The sequence below is a fragment of the Pyrgilauda ruficollis genome, unplaced genomic scaffold, assembly GCF_017590135.1.
Source record: "Pyrgilauda ruficollis isolate IOZ18807 unplaced genomic scaffold, ASM1759013v1 scaffold13, whole genome shotgun sequence".
Lineage (NCBI taxonomy): Eukaryota > Metazoa > Chordata > Aves > Passeriformes > Passeridae > Pyrgilauda > Pyrgilauda ruficollis.
This window is the reverse complement of record NW_024511432.1, coordinates 9,386,391-9,411,272: the sequence shown is the minus strand read 5'-3', so window position 1 is coordinate 9,411,272 and position 24,882 is coordinate 9,386,391. Positions and strand designations below refer to the sequence as shown.

Sequence of the window (24,882 nt, the reverse complement as noted above, 5' to 3'; positions counted from 1 at the left end):
GTGTTGCCTTTCTGGAAAGAAAAAAAATATGGGGAAGGCAAGGACCTTAACTACTGATTTTTGCTTCTCTTAGTTTGTAGGACACAAGCCTGTGAAGACAATGTAGCATTTTTCTTTCCCCCCCTGTTAATTTTAGATCATTAGCGTAGAGATAAGGGCTTAACACGCTTAATCTTTGGTCTTGGTTCAGTAGATTGCTTCTCCATTACAACTTCTGCTTATGTTTATGGAGCGTGTAATTGTCAATTCCTACCAGTGAAACTTTTTCTGTAAACTGTGATGTGATGTTAATGGAACAGGGATATCCAGCAGTGCAGTTCAGATGAGCTTGATTAACTGAATGATGCAGTAGATGCAATCTGTTGGTTTTGATAAACATTTCCTTTCTCCTTCCCTGCCTAAAAAAACAAAAGAGGATGCACCCAAGTAGCCACTCTTGTCAGAGATGTCTGTAAGCTGAAGACAGGGGCTGCAGCAGCTCGCAGGGGACGGTGAACCTGTTGGAGTGTGTGTGCAGTCCTGCGGTGGGAGCAGTGCCCCATTCCCTGCCAGGCTCGAGGGGCTGGGAACGGGGCTGTGGAGGCTTTTGGGCTCCCTGAGCATACTTGGGGTGAAGAGGAAATGGATTCCAGGAAATGTGGGGGTGGTGAGAAACCCAGGGATTAGTATCATTTTTGAGGAGCATCTGGGATATAAGCCAGGCAATGGAAAGCAGGTCTAATAAAACTTTCTGGTGCTGTGACTTTTGTGTTGTAGTCATCAGAACCTTTTCAGACTTGCTTCGATCTCACCGACATCAGTTTTAGCATTTTGCTTTGTATCAAGGAATAGAGGGAAAGTTCTGAGATACGTGGAGAACCTTTAAAGTTTAGGGGTTTGGTTTTGTTTTTATCATGGTGTGAAAACAAAACAACTTTGCAGTATTTGAAATTTTCATGTTTTTCCTCTTTGAAATGAAACAGCCGGAAACCAGGTAGTTATAAAATTGCTTGGTTTGGTTTTTATTATTTTGGGGTATGCAATAAATTGTATAAATTGGATTCTGACCTTGAGTTTATCTGGTCAGACAGATGTTTAATGTTTCCTTCCGAAACTGGTTGTGAACTGGTAGCTGTCAAACTGTTGAGGAATGTACAGAAGCAAACAATGTAGAAGCCTCTTTAAATCAGTGGAGTATGTAGTATGAATAGTAATGGAAATGTATGGCAATTGCTGAAGTGTTTCAGATCTGTCCTTTGACTGACTACAATTCTAAGAAGGGCTTTAGTTGTAATTCTCACTTCTATTCTTTGATCTCTTTTTAGAATTTCAAGTTCAAGATGAGTTGGTTCTGTTAGAGGTTTTTACAAATGGGTGCAGTTTAACCAAGGAGGAAAAAGATGAGGTATAGGGAGAAGGAATTTTGATTGTCCTGAAACTGGCTGGCTTTAGGCAGGAGTGAGTTGGGAAGGGATTTTGACAAGTTTCATATGTAGTAGTTACGGTGAACTTTTAATTTTTTAACAAGACAGTGTTTCACACTGGCATTAGTACATATGGAGGAAACAATTACTAGTGAATTTAGTTGGCTTTTTTTCAACAGTTTCAGTTTGATAATGGTTGATGCTTTCTCAGAAAGAATAACATTATTTTATAAAATAGTTAATGAACTGTAGGTATTGGAACAGACCCAATATTAGACAACCAAAGATCTTTAACTGTAGTTAGACTGAGGTTATTTAAATTAAGGAAGAACATTAAATACTTGTTTCAGTATTTGAGAGCAAGCATACTCATAACATTTTTACTTGTATGGTTATTCTTTTGATGGAAATTAATTTAAAAATTAATACAGTCTTCAGTGTAATAATGCTGCAGAATTAAAGACTGTCTTATAGTGCTAATATGCTTTCTGCTGTAATTAGATCAGAATTGTAAATAAATTGCACCCTTAATTTTACATCATGCATTTTTCATCAGAGTTAGTTTGAGAACAGAAAGTAAAGTGAAATGCCGAAGACTCCTGTAGCCTTAGCTTTGACTAACACAAGACTTCTGTTCTCTTAGCTCCACTTAAAACTGGTTTGAGTTTGCTAAGGCTAAATAATCTATTTGCTTCTCAGAAAGATAAAAAAAGGCTTCAACATTGTTGTACATCTTTAGAAGAAAAAGGAAGTTGAAAAGATAATGTAAAGTATAAACTGTTGGGAAAATAATGTGAAGTATAAAGTCTTGGAAAGATAATCTTAAGTATAAACTGTCTTTAGAGAAGATTACGGCTGTCTCACTGTGTATGTTATGTTTTCTGGCTGCACACATGAAAGCAGAGGAATTGAGATAAAAATAATATAAAAATGAAAAATATACTGATGAAAAATAACATTTCATTAATAATATGAAGTGCTATAGGATGAGGTGGTAGTCTTAGTTCTTGAATCGCATAATTTTTTTTTTTTCTTTTTGTGACTAAAAGTTTGGCACCTAACTTGACAATTCAGTGTATTCATGAATTTGTGTAAAAACTGACTTGAAACATGCAAGTGCTTTTATGCCTGCAAGCCTGAGCTGTCCTACAATTTCTTTTATAGAAATAAATGACACTCATTTTTTTGAAAGAATTTGTCTTGCCCTTGTTGAAAGTTTGGCAAAGTCTGAACCTCATAGATGATTGCTTGGGTGGTGTTGTACCCCAGGACATCTGTATATATCAGAGTGGCATAACCTCATATATGAGCTTATCATCAGAGAGGGAATTAACTCTCACCAGATCCACATCCAGATTTATGTGCTGCTGAGATGTCCTGAATTGTCACAGGCTGCTCATGTCTGACTCTGCTATCAGATAGCACTTTTATAACAACTCTAAGTTCATTGTAGACATGTATCCCTTGGATTACTCCACTTGTAAAACTCTTATCCTGTTATTGGTTGCTGTTCTACTTGTATATACAATCGTGGACTGTGAAGTTTTTATGAGAGATACACATAGTAAGCGGTGATGTGCTTTCCTGGCTAACTGTGAGATCTAAGTCCATACAGCTGCTTAATATATAAGCAGTTATGGAAATGGATCAAAATAAAGGATACAGGATTTGTATGTACATGTATATACCCTATATTGTATAGATATAGTGATAGAGTGTGTTTCTTATATTCTGTATGGTTCAATTTTAAGTAAACCTGTAACAAGGAATATATTAAATTAAAGAATTGATCATACTACACAGAACTTCTCTGTAGTTTTGGCTGGCTATTTTGCATAGTAAGTTTACAGGTTATGGTTCCTGAGTGTTGGTACAATACAAGATTTTAAAATTATGGTGCTGCTAGGTGCATGTGGCTTGGGAAGCTGTGCAATATTCAGTGAGATTGAGCATAACAAAATATACATCTGAAAATCTGTCCTAGTTTGCATGACCTCACATCTTTGCATCTAGTCAAAAGTTGGACTTGATGATTTTGGGAGTCTTTTCCAACCTTAATGATTCTGTTATTGGAAATCTAGATGTTTGTTCCAGTAAGCATTTGGGTTCATTACAAATCATATCTTGTAATTTTGATATGTAAAAAACCTCCATACCCCTACCATGGATTATTCTTCCTAAAGTGCTGAGTAGTGCTGGTATAATTCCCACTAAGCATATCCAATGTTCTTACATTTTTCCTTTAATTAGGGTCAATTTTATGGGTGACATCAAATTAACAAAGTAAATCTTTGCCTGAAGCTTCTTTTTAAGCATTTCTGCAAGTTGTATGCACTGGATTTAATTTTTTGTGCCTCAAGAATTTTTTACCTTCCTTGTAGGAACTTAAATCCTGTACCACAGTGAGGCAGCAGAATTCCCAGCACCTAATAAGTTTATCATCTATGCTGAAGTAATGAAAACAATCCCTCCACTGATCACCTTTATGCAATATTTTGCAGGGTTTTTTGCTTTATTTTAGTGGTTTGAGAAAATCCTGCACAAACATGTGGGATTGACCATGGCAAAGCTGTGTCAAATGTCCAGAGTTAAAGTAGGGCAGCATCTCTAAGCCTAAGTAGTGCAGTTCTTGGAATGAAGTTCTAAATTATAGCTGTATATAATAGAATGTTTTCATTATTAATCTATGGCTTTTTGCCAATAACATATTAATCATGTAAAGACCAATGTTTTGATAGCTTTATTTATAGTTGAATGTGTATGAAGCACTTGCTTTTGTATATATAATATATTTTTATATAAACCTTTCGTACATTTTATTTTTTAAAACTGGAAATTGCATTGGTTGGGGAAAGAACGTACATGTTTGTGTGATAAATTTGTAATACATTTATTGAAGAGTATAATTTTTATTGTCTCCATTTTTATTTCCCCTGTTTTGGATTTCAAAATAAAACTGTATAGTAAGGGGAAGACAAAAATTGCTGGGCTTTTCAGAACACTGAAAATGTGTGTATGCCAGAGTATCTCTTCTACAGTTCTAAATGCTTTATGAGCTTCTTAGTAATTTCTGATGAGTGGAATTCTTTTTTTTCACAATTTTTTGGATCGTGTTGCTATCATGAATGCTTTTCTTAAACCTTTTTTGAGAAGGTCTCTCTCAACCTTCATCACTTGTCAAATAATTAGGCTGTCCAATTCTTTGTGTATGTTTCCTCTTTAAAATTAAATACTTGCTGTTTTAATGATTGTCATAATATAATAATATTTTTTTCCCTGAGAAAATTGAACACTCATTAAATACCTACTATAATTGTCTTTGAAATGTGCCAAAAGAGAAGCATTTTTGTAAAAAGTAGTTAACAGATGGCAGGCATAGGAAGAAAGCTTCTGGCTGGGTCAAACTGCAGGAGTAAAATAGCAAGGTGAGACTAGTTGATAAAAATAAGTTAAATTGATATTAATGTTTTAATGACAATGCAGGGTAAGTGTGGTTGAATAATCTAAATAACTGTTTGGAATTAGGTGTCTTGTTAACATTGAAAAACTACAAAGCAATTCATTAATAAGAGAGTACTGATATAAAAGTGGAATCGTAGTGTCTGGAAGAAGTGGTACCTAATTACATAGAAAAGAGAAAACAAGATCCATGTTAAATTGTCTTTTAAAGACAGCAACCCATTCTATAGGCTGTTCAAGCTGTAGTTCAATATATGCCTAAACTATAATAAATTATCAGGAAAAAAACAGTTTAAAAAAAAAAGCTCCTATTCCATTTCACTCCTGTTTCATTTTGTCTTGTGTTAATGCAACATTTGGGCTATGAACTGCATGGGGTAACTCTTTCAGGTACAAAGAAATACAGAGAAACTTAGCCATTTTTTTGTCACGGGTGTTTTTCCAGAATACAAGTTCCTGGTTCAGTTCTCTCAGTTGCTCAGGATCGTGTTCCCTAGCACAGTGCAGGGGGGCTTGTCAATGCACACAAATACCTGAAGGTGGCACGAGCACAGGACCAGGCTCATTCCAGTGGTGCCCAGTGATAGGACAAGGGAGACAAACTGAAACTCAGGAGCTTCCATCTAAATATGAGTAACAGCTGCTTTACCGTGAGGGTGACATAGCTTTGGAACAGGCTGCCCAGAGAGCTCCTGGAGTCTCCTTCTGCTCAAGAACTGTCTGGACACCATCCTCTGCAGCCTGTCCTGTGGGGTTGAACTACCTCTAAATGAACTACAACTGCATAAACTACTTCCCTTCCCCCAGCCATTCTGTGATTGTGTGACAGAGGAAGGAGTGGGAGGAATTATTTTCTGCAGTACAAGCAAAATAATTGTGTGTGGGTCTGCAGCACTAAATGCAAAGAGAGTGCAAGTGGACTCATTGTGGCGCTGTCCATTGGCTCCAGTAACCACTAACCTGTTTTAACTAACACTGTTATCTAGACTCTGCATTTTTGAGTGGCTAGGAACATATCATTGCCTGTAAAACTTCCACAACAGCATTTTATCTTGAGACATCTTATAGAAAATCAACACTTTATGAAGTGTTAGTGAAGGGTTATTACTGAAAGAGCAGCAGAAGTTGTAAAGATGTTAACCAGTAGTGTGGTTTTGAAGCCAGAAAATCTGACACTTTTGGAATTCATGTGGCTTTTCTTCAGATGTCTGTGTGTTTTTGTGCACTCAGGTTTTGCAATTTCTTTTAGCTGTTATGTTACTTCTAAATATATAGACAGATCAAAATAATTTTCAACACTTTGTTTCCCAAACAGCCTCCCACATCTGCAGAGGTATTGTTTTTTTTGTTTATTATCAGGTTAAAAAAAAATTGCTCAATTTCTTGGTGACACAGATTTCTAAGAGAGTGTTTATCATCAGGCGCTGAGTGGATTGAATTTGGGAACTCTTAAGGCTAATAAATATAAATTAGTGGGATTCTTAGGATGATGAGACAGAGAATTCTAATGCTGATTTCAGTAAGCATGATAAATGAAGCAACGAATGTAGCTTTAGGCTGGAAAAGATGACAACTCTTACATTTTTGAAAGCTGTGTAATTTGTAGCAGAGATTGATTTTTCTTTCATAAATGTGGCAGGTTTTCTTTTGTGTGGATTATTTGGCTTTTATTTGTACTTGAGTTTTTTGTTCCCTTGATATCTTGCTGTGAAGGCAAGCATTTTAATTTATATCTCCTGAAATTGTTCCTATCTTTTACAAACTGCCTGCTCAGGAGTTAGCCCGTATTTGAAAATAATTTCAATGTCAGCAGCATATCATGTATGTGTACATAATGCTGTTGAGCAGCATACTGAATTGCAAACCAGAATTAATTTCATAGATTAATATCAGAATTAGTTTAATAGATTATCTTTTAAGAGATACTCATGACCTCACAATTTAGTTTTAGTTGATATCTTGGAAAGAAAAGACAAGTTAGCCTTAGCATTAAAGAAAACATTGCCAATATTGTGGTTTTGAGATTTCTGTGTATTTTCTTAGAGTTTGAAACATTGTTTCAAAACAATAGCCCTACTGATAAGTTTTTTAAATAATCTTAAATAATCTTAAAAGGGATTGTTTCACTGTGCCTTACTTTTTTAATGAGCACCACAATACAGAGATTTCTTTAATAGTATTTTAAGCAAACTCACAAGAAAAGCATAGCTCTTGTGCTTTTTGAGACTTGCAACATGCTATGGCTTCCAGTACCTGTTTGTATTCCTCAGAAGGATAAGAGATGCAGTACATGTGCATTGGTTTTTATCTTTAAGTCATCGCAGCAGTTGTCCATGAGGCCTAGGCATGGCCCAGCCTGATGTGTAAACTTTGTTGTAGCAGGAACTTTGGTCCTTGAAACTCTTAAAAGCAGAAACCAGCTGGTAGAGAACCCAAGCCATCACAGGGAAGGCAGGTAAATTATTTAAGGAACATCTGAGTGACAAAACCAGATGTGTCTTACTGTCTTTGAGTTCAGTAAGAACAATTTTTGAAATAGATTAGGCAAATTTATTTTGATGTCTCTCTGTTGTAGCTCCTATTTATATCATCCTTTGGAGGATTCTTTGACGTGCAGTCACGTAGTGTTTGAAATCTGATCAACTCCAAACACCACACAAGAGATGTGTTTTCTGGTGCCAGCCCAGTGTGCTTTCTTACTTAATGTGGTTTAATTGCAAATGCGTTCTGGCTTTGAGTGATTTTAGATTTCAGAAATGGTGACCCAGCCTTGCTCGTTGGGGACAAAGGTACAGAGGGGCTCCTGCTCCTGTTGGTGCTTGGGGATGCCCCTGGCAGCACACTGGTCTCTAACCAGGCTGTCATTGCTCTGTGTTGGTGACAGTTTCTGCTGACTTCAACTGTGCTGAAGATAAGAATTTCTCTTTTCTTGGCCTTTACAGTGGGTCTAGTCCTGCCGCTTTTGCTAGTAGCCAGACTTAGTTGAGGTTAGAAACATAACCGTAGCAGTAATTTTTCAAAACCTGTCTTGCAACTTTTTTTTTTTCCACAATTTTTTCTGTTTGATCCTTACCAGAAGTTATTTTATGGTTATTACGGTGAAGTTCTTGGATGCTGTTCTTTCTCTAGAAATCTTATAGAAATTTATTCTGGGGAGAAAATAGTTTGGTCTGTTTGCTTTTTGGGTTTCATTTGCCTGAAATCAAACTGTTGTTCTCCAGTAGTATCCTCTGACTTGAGACTTTTTTCGAACCATCACCCTTTTTGATAAATTCCTTTTTTTTTAGGCATCTTGTTTTAGTCCTTAACTAGGGGGAAGGATTTTGTTCATGAATATTTAATTGAGAAAACTAGATTCAAGGAATGTAGTTTCATTAGGTTAGCATATATGCTAAAGGACTCTTTTGAACTGAAGATTCTGGCATAAAAAGCTGCTAAAGTAGTTCATTGAAGCTGAAACAAAAAATATGTAAGTTGTTTAGAATTGAAGTGGAAGAACTATGCCCCCTCTTTGATTTAAATGGAAATATGCTGTGCAGTCAGTACTGATATTAGTGACTCCCCAGCTGTTGATGTTAAAAATAATTTTCCCAATTTCTGTCATATATGTTTAGTGTTAAGTGCTGGGTTATTTTAATCTCACTGAAATTATGAATGCTGAAAACATTTTGGATATTCTGTAAGGTACTGAGTAATACTACCAAAAAAAAAAAGCCACGTTCAAAGATTAGGTAAACTTTTAAACTTAACTGCTTCTAGGGAATAAAATTATTGTACAGAGAGATGTTACATGCTAGACTTTGTAAATATGCAATCTGTTTTGATTTCTTTCATGATTGGTATTTCACTCTTAATCAAATGAAACCTATTTTTCACATCTGTCATCTTGTCAACAATACTTCACTGTTCTCCTACAAACAAGCACTTAAAATGCATACTTTAAAAACAGGAAAAAGTTAAAAATAAGGCTGCCAATATTATCATAGGATCATTTCCTGGGGACTGACCAAGACAGTGATCATTGCATCATGTTTTTCCAGTAGCCTTTATACTTTGAATAAGCTGGTTCACTTACCTTCTAATTGAATTGGTTTTTACCATTGCACTCCATGTATTATAAAATGTGAGCGGAATTTGGTAACTGGGCTATTGAAGCATGCTGTGGAAGAAAAGCTACCTCTGTGTTTTGTCCAATGTGTGGTTGTTTCTCTGACCTAGCCTGACTTCCCTTTCTGTAGGTATTTGCAGAAGTGAGGCACTGAGACAAAAGGTGGGCAGCTTCCTGCTGGTTCTGGAGAGTTCTTGCCCACTTGCCCTTCCTTTCATCCCTTCAGCAGGTTCAGTGACTCCTCTAAGCTGCAGGATAGTACCAAGAATAGGCCATTGAGGGTTGTGCAGTTTACAACCCTTCACACTTGGAATGTCTTCCCAATCTGGGCTGATAATAACTGAGGGAGTGGAAGAACTGGGGGATAGTGGAAAGAAATACGGACAGCAGTAAACTGCCTAAGGATGAAAGTGGGTTTTGTTTCAATCATAAAAATGTGTTCTTACAAGGCCATTTCCATGAGAGATGTAGAGGAAACACTGTAACTGAAATTTTACAAGAACTAATGACTATTAAGGTCCTGTTGCTTTTTCTTGCTCAGAGATGGATGCTGTGCTGGTTTTTAGTGTGACTGGGGCATGCATGCTGAAGCTATCTGGGATGTTTGGTCTACGGGGAAAGAAAGCTCTTTATGTGATGTTCTTTTTGAAGGTAGTTTGGGTGGGTTTTTGTCTTCTTGTCTTCTTCTCTGTTTGGTAAGAAAAAACCCATGAGAAAGTGACTTCCTCAGTGGCACACAAAAGTGGTGGTCATATAGAACTTGGGTGGATAAGTGGCAACTTTTAAAAATTCAGTTTAATTTTGAGTTTGTTGCAATTTTGTTTTCTGTTCTGAAGACTTCTGTAGTCAATTCTTCATTATTTTACCTTTAAATCATCATTTAAAGGGATTTTGTCACCTTAAATTAGAGCAGTTTCAGCTAATGTTATGTTTTTCAGGAGTTTAAAAGGCCATTAAAAAAAAAAAAAGCTGGGGATAGAAGCTATCTGGGTTTATGTGTTAAATAAACTTTTCCAATTGTAAAATCAGGCATGTGTATGTGCATATGTTCCAGAAGAAGCAAATTCTTATCTGTATTGTCCAAGAAAGTGTTGGATGATACTAGATTTCAGTGGATCGATATATTTTAGAGTTTTACCTGAGGATTTTGAATCCTAATGACTACTTTTTTTTTGAACAGAAGTATCTGTTTGATTTTTCTTGTCTGTAACTATTTGTTGAAGTATTTTACAGATTTATTTCCATTGCCCACATAAGACTTGTTTCAAACAGTGAACTGAAACCTGAATTACCTTTTTATAGAGTAGAGAGTTTAGTCATCCTTGTTGTTTAAGGAGTCAAGTGATTACAAAATTTGTAAGGTTAAGATTAGGCAGGAATGCAAGAAAGAAACAAGATTTTTGCTGGACCGTTTTGGCCCTTAGTTTAAAGAAGAAAATCTTAAAGTACTGTGAATTTGATCTAAGTTTAGTAACTCAGTGGTGGTGCATCCACTGAGTGCCTTGGGTATGATAATAACATTTCTTTCCTAGACAGGAGCCCATGGTTTTCTCATGGTAAGTGCAGTGGTACTGCCATAGTGCACCACAAGGCGTGCCCTTAGGCATCACACTTACATGCAGGCCTGTTCTGGCTCTGCATGTGAAAGAGAACACTGAGAAGTTTTGCTGAGGCAGTGGCTTGTGTTGGCATTGTCTGCCATTTTCCAAATAGCTCTTACATTACAGACTGGAACCCAAGAGAAGTGGGTACATGATGGGCACAGAACACCAAGCCACTGAAAACTGAAACACATTAAATGCAGCAGCTTGGCAGAGCAAGCAGGATGAAGTTCTTAATTTCTTTCATTTCCTGGCAATTTAGCATGCTCCCTTACACAGAGCCTCCTTTAAGAGTTCCCGTGCAAATTACACACAGTTTTCATACCACTACTAAATATTCAGAAAAAGATTCTAACTATAGTTGGCACTGAGCCCCAAAATACTTTCTTCAAACCATCTCTTCCAAATGGAAGCAAAATGTGTGCTGCAGACTCATCCTGTAACTTCCAGTGCTGCCTCTGCAGCACACCCAGCTTAGCAGCTGCTTACATGGACATGGTTTGATCTTCCCCCCATGAATGATAAGGCAGGTCACTGGTTAAGAAGCTGCTACTAATGACAACTGTGGTATCTTCACTATATTGGCATGATTAGCTACTCTCTGTAGCACTGAGATGTGAAACAACACATTACGTTGAGAGAGTGTGACGTGCCAACAGGTGCATGTTTCATCTTAGAAACATGACTAGTTTAAGGTTGCTGACCCTTCCATTAGTGTTTTCATTTCCACAGAAATTTAAAATTTGGTTATAAGCATGATGCTAAGTGATGCCTAGTGAGGCATAAACCACATGCACATCCCAAATCACAGATGTGTGTTCTGAAGTGACTGTTACACAAATAAAAACTGTTGTCTAGCCACAGTGCTGTAATTGTTAGCCATTCATTTACCAACATTGCAGATAACAAGTATGGAAGATGAAAAAGACAGACTCTCACCTGGTATCTTTTGTTTGGTTTTTTTTTAAATTTATCTGTACACGTCTATTTTAATTTGGGTTAGGTTTTGTAAATGTGTGTCGTGAAATTCTATACTCATTAAACACTGAGACATTCATTAGCAGTTATAATAAGCTAGAAAAAAAAGGAAGTATATTATCAGCATATTGAAAGAACCACAATTTTGAATACTTCATTCGCTCTCTTAATAGTTCCATATATGCACCAAAGAGAATGGAAAAATGATAGAACCCCACAGACTGTCATTTGCCAGTGCTCTTGGCTTTGGGAAGCAATCCCAGCAGATGGTGTGGGGCAACTGTTGAACAAGAAAATTAAAAGCAGTTCAGAAGGAACTCTGAAGGGAGTTGTCTCTGGAGAAAAGAAACCCTATTGCATATTTAGGTGGTCTTCCCATTTGTTGTGCAGAAGTAGCTCTGAAAATCTCATTTTAGTTTATTGTCTAAAGAAAATTGCATCTTTTGCTGGGATTGCCATGCAGCAAAGGCGATGTCTTTCTGCACTGTTTATTGTCTAAAGAAAATTACATTTTTGCTGGGATTGCCATGCAGCAAAGGCGATGTCTTTCTGCACTCATGTGGGGTGACACACATGGATATTGTAGGTAATCTTCTTCAGATGGACTCTCAAGGCTGTGAGTTTCTGGGGTTTTTTTTAACAGATAACCTTTTTAATTATAAAATCACCATTGAAAGTCACTAGAGGACTTATTTCTGCAGACTATTCTAGAGTAAAGAAGTTCAGAGTGCTAGTATGGAATTCAGAAGTCACTGAGTTGAGTTTATGCTTTGAGGGTTTTTTAAAGTTGCATTCCTAAATACAATTTTATAATTCAAATGATGAATGGATGTATCTTTAAAATTTTTCACTGCAATGAGTTAAAAGCAACTGCAGTTTTCATGTGATTATAATGTGAAAAATGAGAATCTAATTTGGACAAAGTCCCCAAACTACTGATTATTGCAAGTCATGCAATTTATTTATCTGTACTATGGTTCTGATATTCATGCTGTTTTGGTGACTTGTCATGCACAAAGAGATGCCTTGTTTAGTAATAAACATGAACAAAAGTAATGTAGTAATGCATGGAGATCAAGTTTCCAGGTGGCTAATTTTAGATGCTTTTAGTGCAGTTGATGTCCAGGTCATCTTGATTTCCTGAGGACCTGATAGACTGTCAAGAACTAGTTAGGCTTTCAGGGCAGACAGTACTTGGTGTGAGCATCGTCCTGCAGGTGTGTACTGCTATCAGCAGGAGTGAAACAGTCACTCAAGGCATGTAAACCTTAGCTTTCTGTTGTTAGACTCCTTAGGGTCATAATTTAGCTTTTAGTGCTCTTAGCTTGTAATTCAGCTCTTAGGTAGCTAATCTAAGTGGTCGGTAGATCCACAAGTGAAAAACATTATTTCAATAAAGTGCTTTGTATAATTCAATCACAAATGTGTGACCCGTTAAAATTTCAGAGAAAAGCATTGTCAGTTCCTAGAATATATCAAGAATGGGTGTGACTTCAGGGAGATACTTAGTCTGAAAGGTTTTGTGCACACATAGAATTGAAAGTAATGCTACTCTACTGTGAATGGCCATACCTACTGTAGGAAAGGCATTCTTACAATGGAAGCCATGTTTTACTATTTGAACAGATAAGGCAGGATTTGGGAGGGTTTTCTAGGAGGTAGAAGTAGTTTCAGTGTTAAACTCATTTTCTCCTTGGGGCTTCCTCTGTAGTAATATGCAGAGGATGTGAACGAAGGACTTGTGCAACAAATGAAAATGGGTTTAGGCTTTAGAGGAAAACCTGATGTAAGTGTTGAGGATGGTGGTTTGTCCTTGCTGGGGGAAGGACTGTTATGCCAGTGAAGGTCTTCAAATGCATGTCCTAAGCAACCACAACAAAGTGTTGGAGGAAATGCCTTTCCTTGAAAAGCCTACTCAGCAGAGTACTGTTGGCTATTGGAAAGATGCTGTCATGATTCTGCTTCTTGATATTGCCTGGTAACTTGACTGCTTTTACATTGTTTAACTAAGAAATCATTCAGATATGTGAGGGTACCTTCTACTCCTGTGAGACAGCATGTCAAATTCCCTTGAATAGTGCCAAAAAGATGCTCCCCTGGCTAGGGATCAGGGCATGTGTGGGGAATTCTACAGCTGTCGTCTGATCTGTTCCCTGAGTATTTTTTGGGCCAACTGCGATGTGAGCACCACCAGGGCCCATACCTGCTGCTGTTGCTAATGGCTTTTGGAGGCAGCAGCAGTGGTGTGAATTTGAGGTGATTCCTGCCAATTTCCCTGCTGCCCAGAGGATTGTGTGGAGCAGCAGGGAACTGACAGGAGGCTTGTTTCCTGCACTCGGCTGCTGCTTGGCAAAGCCATTAGCAGCAGCAGCAGATACCCTGGAGCTCCCTCTGTGCAGACTCAAAAGACAACATTGCATTGCTTTGCATTCGCTCATCTTTGGATGGTTATCTTAGCAATCATGAAAGTACAAACCTATTTTTCTGAATAAAATCTTCAGGTTTTAAATATGTGGTGGCCTCAGGGTTTTCCTTTCCACCTTCACCTATATGTTTGTCAATTTAAAAATTCTTTCTTATTCTAGATGGAATAGGTTTGTAAGCCATTGGTGAGAGGATATATTCCTTTAGCATGTTTTATCTGCGTTCTGTCTCACTGAGGGGGAGGGGTATTTTCAGCTTGCAAAAGGTTTTGCCCTTTTTTTGGCAGATGCTTGAGAACCTTTGAAATGGTTTTCATTGTGCATGATGATTTACAACTGTTCAATCATTTTATAGCCGTGCATGTTTTCAAATCATGAAATTATTAGCAGAATAAAAGAGGTGCTGGATTTTTGTTGTTAAGTACACACAGATCCTGTCCTCTGTAGTGCAAACATGTTTCATGTTCTAATCTCAAAACACTTGTGTGCTTTCCAGTTTTGGTTTTTGTGACAATGGTGACTTTTAAGGTTTCCTTACAGATTTATTTGGCTTAGAATGGCTGGCTGGAGCCTTCCTGCATCTTCATTAATGTAATATTCATATGGTTAGAAATGTCATAGCAAAATTTTAAAAACCTCATGGTCCAGGATTTCTAACAAATAGCTTAATGTTTGTGCAGTGCAGGAGACAGAACTCGGAAGGGATAGTACAGAGCAAGACGCAGAGGAATTATAACATAGAGGAGCCTCGTCCAGCATACTCACAGCTCTACAGTAAGAGTGTAGTAAATTTTGTTGAGGAATAAATTGGGAAGCAGCTTTGAGCTCTGAGAAAATGCAGCAAAGAAACTTTGTTTTAAAAGAATAAAATATCTAGAAAGAGACTGTAAAAGGATTAATGAAAAAGCCACCATTTCTGGATTACCTACTTAATTATTAAGCTTTTTTTGTTTGTTTGTTTTTGGCCCAGGAATGTTCAAAAACCGACCAATGTAACACTACTGGCTTTAGTAGTATTTGGCTTTTAGAGCTAAAATTATACCCAGCGTAGGTTAGGAATGTATTTTCTTTTTGTTCAGCTGATCTCAAAATGTAAAATAGTTTATTAGTAACCATTTTTACTAAGATATTAAATAATCACCCCAAACGATAAATCCCTGTAATTTACTGTAAGCATAATGTAGAAACATATTGGCTAGAGTTCTCAAAAGTAAAATCAAAATGTGGTAATTTTCCTTGTAATGCTGCTGCATATTTACAGAAATATCCTTGAATTTAAGCGTTATTGTTAAGAAAATAATAAATTTCAAGTACTGGTGCCACTAGTGTTTCTACTGGACAAGGAACTTAATTTTGAAATTAATCTTAAATAGAAGTGAAATTACCTTTTAGAGTAATGACTAATCTTAGCAATCTCAAAATCTTTGCCATATTTTAAATTTTCTATAGAAAAACATATATCTTGCAAAATGAAGGTATATGTATATATTGAGAAAAACAGAAATCAGGTCCTGATCTTTCTTCATTCTTCTTGAGTGGGCTTTTGAGATTCAAGGGTATTGCTAGGATGGAGCTATGCTGTCAAAAGCTTTTTGGTTTTGGTTTTTTTTTTTTTTTTTTTTTTAAATAACCTTGCAAAAACCCCAATCTTCTTTTTGGTTTTATTTGACATGTTCACAATACGTATTTTAAAACTTGTCTGATTTTTTTAAAATAGCACTTTAACCCAACCTGGGAATGAAGAGGCGCTTACCAGAGAGCCGTGTCCCGAGGAGGTCTCCACCGCAGGGTCCCGCAGGTCTGGGCAGAGGCAGAGGGATAAAACCGAGCAGTTCTTCCATTTTCTGTAGGAAGCAGGGAAGCCTGTCAGCAAAGGATTTACAGTCACTGTTACCACCGTATAGTAATAAAGTAAATGCAAGAAAAATAATTTAAAAAAAATCAAAAAGTATATTGGAGAGCAAAATCTGTTTGTTAAGGCCACAGGCTGGGATTCGGCCGCTGTCCCCCCGTGCCCTCCCCCGGGGCTGGAGCCGCAGGGTTGCGGTGCAGCGCGGTCCAGCGCAGCACAGCGCCCGGTTCCCACGGTTTTCCAGGGAGCGAGCAGCCGCTGTGGGCGGCGCTGCGGGCGGGGAGCGCGAAGGGTTAAAGCCGGTCCCCGCGGGGGTTAAATGTGGAGCCTAATGGAATAATGACGGGTAGCACCATCTGCTGGCCTAGTTCCGCGGGGAGCGGGTCTAACCAGCGCTAATATTGGCGCTGATGCCTTTTGATGCTTTGTGCGTTTCTTTCCGCGCTTTGTTGGGATCCGGCGGTCCGCGCACGGCGGGGCCGGGCCGGGCCGGGGGCGGCGGGTGCGCGCCGGGCAGGGCGCGGGGATGCTGCTGAAGCGAACGAGCGCTCGGCGAGGGCTGTGCGCGGCCCGGCTGCCGCTCGCTAAATAGGCCATTTAGCAATCTTCTCCCCATGCTTTTCTCCTGAGCACTGCCGGGGGTGCTGGAAAAGCGGAGGGCAAGTCTTTGTCTGACGCCAAAAATGTCTTCAGTGAAGAGGCCAAGAGGAAGGGTAAGTGAGAGCCTGAATGAGTGGGAGGAGGAGGGGTTCTTTGGGCTAAAAGGCTAATGGGATTGAATAACCTTCCTTATTACTGGCTGCTGCTGCGGGAGCCGCATCGCCATCTTGAGCTGTTCCCGAGCTGGGTCCGGCTGTTTGTTCCAGCCCCGGGGCTTTAAGGTGGCATCGGGAGCGGCCCCGTCCCTGCCTCCCGCCCCCGCCGCCCATGAGGCACCTATAGAACATGTATCCCGGGAAGTGCACGGGGTTTGGCCAGAAAATGTGTTTGGAAATTCCTGGTGGCTTTTCTTCCTGCTCTAGGCAGAGGCGCATTTACGGGTGAGAACGTAACATAACTGTTATCTGCTGGGGTTTTGTGTTTGAATAGGAAATTCTTTCCATTCCTCAAAGGGGGAGGGGAGGAAAGCAAAAACATGTCTTCTGGCTGGCTGCAGGAGAAGCTCATCAGCCCCGTAAACAATTCCGCGTCCATGAAACGGGCATTAAAATCCCGAAGATAAAAACAAGTTACGTCTTTTATCCGAGGCATGGAGTCTGTGTTGATCTAAATAAAAGAAACGCTGCTTTCTGATCCGTTTATGGATATAGAGCTGTGTAATTTTAGTTTTGGTTTTATCTTTTGTCTGTTTTTTAATCTTGGTGTTGTTCGAGCATCTGTTGTGTTCATCACCGAGTTAGTCCTGTAGATCATTCATCTGCTTTAAGGGAACTCTGGTTCTGGTATCCTTCCAAAGGCAAAACACTGATGCTGTTACCTTCGGGAGCTCTTTGCTTTTTCATATTTTACTGAACGTGTTGGATGTGTGTGTCAAATGTATGGGAATGCTGCAAAGGTTAAGGATTGGTTTCTTTAATTACAGAGGTGGGGAGACGGCTGAGAGAATTTCAGAACGATAATTTTTACTGACTTTGAGTACTGGGATTGGTTGTTTAAAACCAACAGTTGATGTAGTTATTTTGAAACCCACGCCATTCTGTGGTATAAATGGAATTCCTCATTTTTTGTGTCCATACAAGTCCCTGGCAGTTACATTTTTTAAAAATGCATATCCCTGTCAAAAATGTTTGCACTTTTTCTTTCTAGTTTTAAAATAAGGGGATTTAATTTACTTGTTGTTTCTTGCTACAGCCTCCTTCCAAGAAGACTGATGGTTCAGGATCCTATACTAAGTTGCAGAATACCCAGGTGAGGGCAATGTCTGAAAAGAAGCAGAAGAAAAAAACAGACTCGGAAAGTAAACAAGAGAAGGCAAATCGCATAATATCTGAAGCAATTGCAAAGGCAAAAGAGAGAGGAGAGAGAAACATTCCACGAGTAATGAGCCCTGAAAACTTCCCCAGTGTTTCAGCTGAAGGAAAAGAGGAAAAGAAGGGTAGAAAAGTTAAATCCAAACCAAAGGATAAGGAGACCAAAAAGCCGAAAACTGGTTCCTCATCCAAAATTAAAGAGAAAACAAAAATTGGGTAAGTAGATTAAAATATTGCCTTCTCTTTAGACTGTAAATCCTTGATTAAAATGGAAACTGCTTACTGATAATAAAATGTTCTCCTCTGCTGCCTACACAAAATTCTTCCTGATTAAGTCCATGTGTGGACTCTCTCATTCAGGAACAAGAATGCTCTGTTTTCTCTTTAGATAAAATCACTGTAGGAGTGTCCTTTTGAAAGGAATTATTTTCAATACAGATTCTAAAATATTCTGTACTCACTTTGAAGCATAGACTGAAATATCTTCTATCTAGTTTTGTAATCCATTCTGACTCCAAACTGAGTTTTTCTGGGTTATAAATGCTGTCTTTATCAATTTTGGCATGTAGCTTCAGTACAGTGTGCTTGATAAACTACACAGGGAGAAATTGGAAGTTTAATGAACTTGTAGGCAGGGGAATATTCTTACAGGTACCGCATGTATTAAAAGTAAAGCACATACTGAAAAGATAAAATTTTAAGAACTTTGTAGTCTTCACTCATATAATTTCAATCTGCCCTCTTAAATATTTTGCAGACTCAGCTGGGTCAAGCTGGGTGGATATCTTGGTGTGAGGAGCTTTTGGGGTGCTCATGGGGTTTCAGGAACTGGCTCATCTTGGGACTCCAGAGTTAACCTATGTTGTCTGTTTACTTTTAAAGGAGTGTGTGTGATTTCCAGTGTTGAGTACATCACTCAGCTTGAAATAGAAATCTTAGTTACAGTCTGATTTTTAGTCTAAATAAATGCTCTTTTTGTAGTAGCAGAAATATTAACTGGCATATCTCTGAAATTTAAATGTCTCATATCCATATATATTTTTTAATATATGGAGCAGAAATGAATGTTATTTTAATCAGCCTATATCTCTGCATTTTCTTTTTTTCTTGTAGAGATCAGTGCTTTTCTTACATGTTTGGAGTAAACAATTTTGAGTAGTTATCCTGTAGTTTGAAGGTTACTGCTCTATACCCAACTTCATTCTTAACGTGAAATTTCATGATGTTAATTTCTTTCTGTTCTGTTTATGTGTTGGCATGTGGTGCTGCTTGTAAGCGTCAAGTGGTGCTTCCTTTTCTTTTTTTCTCCATCTAGTTTAAGGTGGGATTTCCTATGTGTACTTTTGTGAAGCTGATTTCACTTTCATGTTTCTGAATTTACTTATATTCTGTAACAAACATTTTGTGGGTCTGTCTAATCAGAAAACTTACACTGTTGTTCAGGTAATGTCAGTTTCATGAAACCTTGTGGTTTGTCCTTAGTGTGCTTTTTATTCATTCTTTTGGGTAATTGACAAAACCTGCCAAAATAACACCATTATGATATACTACATAGTTGCCATAATATTTTTACTTTTTTTTTAATGAAAAAAAAGTGAACTGCTACCTACAATTTATGATTGTGCAGTCAGTTTTGTCTTGGGGAAATGCTTTGCTGTGCACATCACTTAGGATCACTTTCCAGGATTTCATCAGACAGTGTCAGTTGAGAAAGAGACGTTTCTCAAACTGTTTTTATCTGGTGTTTGTGTTTGATGCAGAGTACATGCAAGCTGCTAGAGGAGCTCCCATTTAATTATTGTCAATGTTTCGTCATTTTGCATTGAGCTGTGAAGGTTTGTCTCCCCATTATTTACCAGCTTGATCAGCTAATGCCCCAGTAGCACTCTGCTAACTTAGTCGTGCTGCTAGGCATTGCTTTCTTTATAAAGGATACATTCCCAAAGATGGAGCAGTCAGGTCCCGGTAAGGAGTGGTGAAGACTCTTCTAGAACCACCCCATGTTACAGATTTCCATTCATATTCACAGAATTCCATTTTATTTAGATGGACAGCAGCAAGTCAAATGCTTTGAGACATCAAGATGTTTCATTTTTGTATTCAAAGAGATTATTAATATGTTGTGTTGAATTAGCACTATTGTATATTATTCATATAAATAAATAAAATAATAACTGCTTAACGAGGAATACCCCAGGGATTTTATAGAGCAGCAATTGCAATAAGGCCTTGATTTTTTAAAAGAACAATCTTACCAAACCCTGCTTTCTGTGCAAGAGTAACTGCTGATATTATAGCAGAATAATTATTACAACATCACTATACTTCACTACATGGTCTTTTCAACCATGGTTCAAAAAATTTTGTAATTAATAAATTTTGTTTTATTCAGAGAAAACCAAAATTGAAGAATAAGGAGTTTGTAAGACTAAACAGCTCTGGTAAAGGTTTTGTCTTGTCTTCTGTTCTTAAAAAAATATTTCTTAATGAATCTAAGCACGTCCTTGGAATCATTAAGTCAAAATAGGATTGGGTTTTTAAGCGTGTGGGTTGCTCCGTTGATTTTTCTCGTTACCTTAAAATAAACTTTGACTGAATCCTGGAAGAAAATTTTACTATGCTAAAATAATACCTGTAAAAGACAAGAGCTTTATTGGGCAGGAAGGGAAGGGAAAATCTCAGTTCAATGAAAATGTTTTTCTTCTTTGAATTGAAAGATTTTTGAAATCTGTTTAAAGTGGGATAAAAAAGAATTTAAATTCTGTTTCAATCAATAATGAGAAAAACTTTATAATATAAGTATATATACATATTTGTATATATGGCATTCCTTGCATTTAATCAGAAAACAAAACCTGAAGTCCCCCCTCATGTTATAAAAAGATAAGAAAACAATTTCCAACAGTTAGAAGCTATTATGAGCTAATTTTTCTGCCAGCAATATAGTTGTGAGTGAAACCTTGAAACCAGTAAAGTTTTACAATAATAAAAAAATAAGATCAATATACCTTTTTAACAGTAGTGGAGAATTTGTTTGGGTGCATCTGCTGTTCCATTTTAGAAGGAGATCTACTGCAATATGTCCATCCCAGATGAATAAATTTCTTTTCAGTCAGGGTTTTCTGTAGCAAACTCATTTAACTTCCAGGAACTGTTAAATTTGGTCCTTCAGTTTGTATTTGGAGTGTCAGAGCAATGCAGGAGGTGATGCAGAGTTGGGTGTGTTTGAGAAGATTTGAAGTCACATGTATGTCTTGGGTGACTCCTGTTTCATTTTTGCAGGCCAACACAAAGCTGAGTGATCTGAAACATTAACAAATATATTGATTTCTTCCTTTTTTTTTGCTTTTGAGAAGTGTTTGAGAAGTAGTTTTAATTTTCATATCTCTGCTCGCAACAAACACAGCCTATTCAGTAAGAGCACAGTTGTACCCTCTGTAGCCCAGAACTCAAACAGCAAACTTTTCTTTAGATTGTGATCATAGACTTTGCCCTCTTACAGGGCTTCATTCTGTGTAGCAAGTTCAGTGTTGCTCTGGAGGAGGATTTTCAGAGTAACTGTTGAACTGTAGAGCTGGAACACTAATTGCTGAATAGACCTTGATAAAAATGCCTGATAGCTATCAGTTAAAAAAAAAAAGGTGCTTTAAATTGTAATGTAGTACAACAGTACAGCTTTTACTGACATTGAGTAGCCCTCATCTGGGATTGAGATGAGTTTTAACTACTGGGTCTAGAGTTAGGGGCAGGATGATTTTTCAAAGTTCCTGTTTTTTGCTGCTCAATCAGTTTGTGTTTGGTGGCTTCATGTTAACTGTTTATATTTTCCTTACTGAGTCTCTGAGATCTACATGAACAGGAAAAATGTATAGCATAAATCATTTCAATTTATCATTGCTAGTTAAAAATTGCTAGCAGCTACTTTCAAGGCAGCCTGTAGTTTCTTTCTAAAGGTGAGGATTAAGGTTTTATTTCTTGGAGCTGTGAAGACAGAGAAATAATGCTTACTCATTTCAGTCAAGTCTATTAGAACTGGATTCTGTGGTTAGCACAGTTTCTGTGCCATAAGTATTGGTGAAGATAAATGACTAAATTATATTATTACCAAGGACATTGTAAGGGTATGACAGAAATTCTTAGAACAATGTATATATAATATATTTAGTATTACCAAAGTTGCTTTATGCACTGATTACTGTTTAAGTTAATTCTTCAAAATTTGCTTTACAATTACTCTGCAGACAGCAGAATCACTTTTCATATCCTGGCTGTTTACTAAGGTGTGTTGACATTTAGGAATCTGTTTAAACCCTTCCATATTTTTGCATAGAACTGGTTTCCATTTATAAGCTTTTTCTAATTGATTCTACTTCTTCCATCTAAGGTGATGCATATTTAATCTAAAAAGTCTACTTCTTACCACTTGATGTGAAGAATTATGAATTTGTGAACATTCTCTTGTTCAAAAAAGTAGATTGGCATTTAGGTTTTATAGCTCTCAACGTATTCCCACCTACTCAAACATAAAATTAAATATCACAAGCCTGATGAAAAGCAACAGCTCTGCACTGGTGATGTAAAGGACAATATCAGTTGAATACATTTAGGTAATTTCTTTTTTCTTAATCACTGCATAGTTTAAATAAGTCCCCCAAATTCTAAGAACTCCATTTACAAATGCTTGAGTCAGAGTGGTAGTCCTTCAGTTCAAAACTGCTGCCAGAAATGGCTGTATTATTTCATGTGTTAAAAGAGCACTGGTGGATTTTGTTCATTAATCCTTGAATTATGTAGCAATGAAGCCAGCAAGTGGGATGTGATCCTGGGCACTGCTGAAATGAGTAATGTCCTTGTTGCCTTGTACCTCGAAGCAGGCCTCACAAATACTGTTAACAAGCAGTTTTAGAGCCCAGCACTCTGACAGATAATCTTTGCTTGTTGATCTGATAGTGTTAAGATGGTTTGAAACCCTTATAAACTCAGGTGCTGCCTCAGGAGACACGGGCAGAGGGGTGGAGAGGAGGTGGTTCTCTGTCACCCTGATGCTGGGGTAGGTGGGGGTACCTCCAGCTGGGATCTCCTGGGAGGGAGGTGCTGGCACTTCTCCTCCTGTTCCCTGCCAGCCAGGCAGGTGCAGGGGAACAGCTCTGTGGCCAGAAAGGAGGGGTGCTCGCTGAATCTTTGAGTTGTGTTAGATCTCTTAAGGTCATTATCTTGTGTCCTGATTAAAATGGCAATAAATTCAAGGTTTGGTCATTCTTCTGGTATGTAATTTTGTTTATTTGGCCTTACTGTTTCAATGTGGTGTGAGCTTGAACCATCTGATGGTTCCAAAAAGACTATTAGGAGTGTTTTAAAAACTGCACAGTCCAGAAGTTATTAATTTGAAATACAACTGGAGATGGAGACAGTGGCTAATATTACTGTGATAGTATTATTTATTAAACATATAAAAGGATAAGAGAAAATGGTTTTATACCAGCAAATTAACTCTCGTTCAAGAGGATACAGTATCCTGTCAAGGAAACTTCTACTTTATATTTTTAGCAAAGTTTATAGTGATAAAGAATTGCTAATACTGTTGATAATGTAGGAGTTTTATTGTTAGTAATTTAACAAAGTGCTTTGGCTACAAATGATAATATTTGAGAGATGATTCTGGACTACTAATAATTAGTTACTTGGTGTTTTCTCTTTTGGGAAAATTGAAGTAGAATGATGTATTAAAGGCCAGCTGTACTTTCTATTCCTGACGTGCCTAATACGTATTTGTTGCCTTTTTCTTTCTATCCTCTTTAATATTTCCTTTTTCATTCTTTGGAAGGCTTTGGAAAGCATTTATCACTTTAAAGCTGTTCAGAGTACTGTCAGTGTTTCCATCATGTTCCCTGCTATAAAACAGAAGGGGAATGAAGTACATTCTTACTGGTTTTCATTTATAAGAAAAAAGTTGCAATGCTCTTCAAGTAGTGGTTATTGGTAGCTCTAAAGCATGGTAGGAGTCCTGTGCTAAGGATCGGAAGTAATACTGGCTCATGAGAAATCTTCTTTTTAAACCTTTTTTGTGGTGTAAGTTTCTCAACATCTTTAGTTTGTAATTATAGAAGAAGAAAATATGTAATGAAGAAATCTACAACATCTAATTGTTGAAATATTTGTCGATGTTATGTAATAAGATAAATATGAATTTTAAAAGGCAAGAGAAAGTGAAATTGGAGTAGAGTCTGGTGATATTATTTATTGCATGTCTACAGTGTGCTGTTAACTTTTCATAGAAACAGAATAGATAGTTTCTGTTCAGAACAGTTTGTTTCAGGGTGGAAAAAGGGATTTTAGCCAAGGATCTTTATGCTTTCATGCAGAAATTTATAAACTGGCAAGAGAACTTGTTCGCTCAATGAAAATTTCTCACAGAATTGATCCAGTTTACAAGCTTCTGAAAATTATTGTTTTCACATAGCAGATTTTTTTAGAAGTTTTTGGCCAAAATATGAGCAGATTGCATTTTTACTGATAGAAATGTATGACTTTAGCACCATACTGTTGTTCAGCAACTTTTGATAGCAAGGAGCATTGTGATTCTGGGCACTGGATCAGAGAGAAGTAAAACTGCATTTGTTCCTGTCATTGGCACCATATCCATATAGAGGAAGAAACATTCTGATCTACAGCATGCAGAGATGTGTAGAAAATTTCAGGGAGATGCTTTTGAAGTACTGGGGGTGGGGAGTGCAAGCTCAAAGCAAAACACAGAAGCTGACAAATTGTGTGTAAGGCTGCAGGGGCTGAGCAATAGGTGAACCCAAGGAGGGATTAAAACTAAGAAAAGGAGAGGAACAATTGTGCGAGGAAAGATGTAGCTAGAGCAGTCTAATCACAAAATACCCCGTGTTCTGAAACAGAAGATCCTTAAAATCCTCTGCTATTCAATGGACACCACCAGAACCCATAGTAAACCCTATATCCCTTAATATTGTGCTTCTTGAATACTAAAGGACCCTTGATTCTAAAATAGTAAACAGTAGTGCATGAAGTGAGAATGAGCTGTGGTTGCACAGATACAAATATTTAACATAGCAACATGCATT

At 37.5% G+C, this 24,882-nt stretch overlaps 1 protein-coding gene across 8 annotated transcripts in view; it reads left to right on the top strand.

The window, feature by feature from the left end:
- The window catches only part of CHD9 (chromodomain helicase DNA binding protein 9), an 87,435-nt gene that overhangs the window by 17,870 nt on the left and 44,683 nt on the right, over positions 1-24,882 (top strand). For 6 of the 8 annotated variants that reach the window (XM_041458610.1, XM_041458611.1, XM_041458612.1 and 3 more), the window contains one exon: positions 17,676-18,010. In XM_041458610.1, the coding sequence (XP_041314544.1) occupies positions 17,676-18,010 (335 nt within the window). Of the gene's footprint in view, positions 1-16,296; positions 16,538-16,742; positions 16,865-17,675; positions 18,011-24,882 lie in introns of those variants that run through there. The other 2 variants (XM_041458613.1, XM_041458615.1) reach the window with 2 other exon arrangements.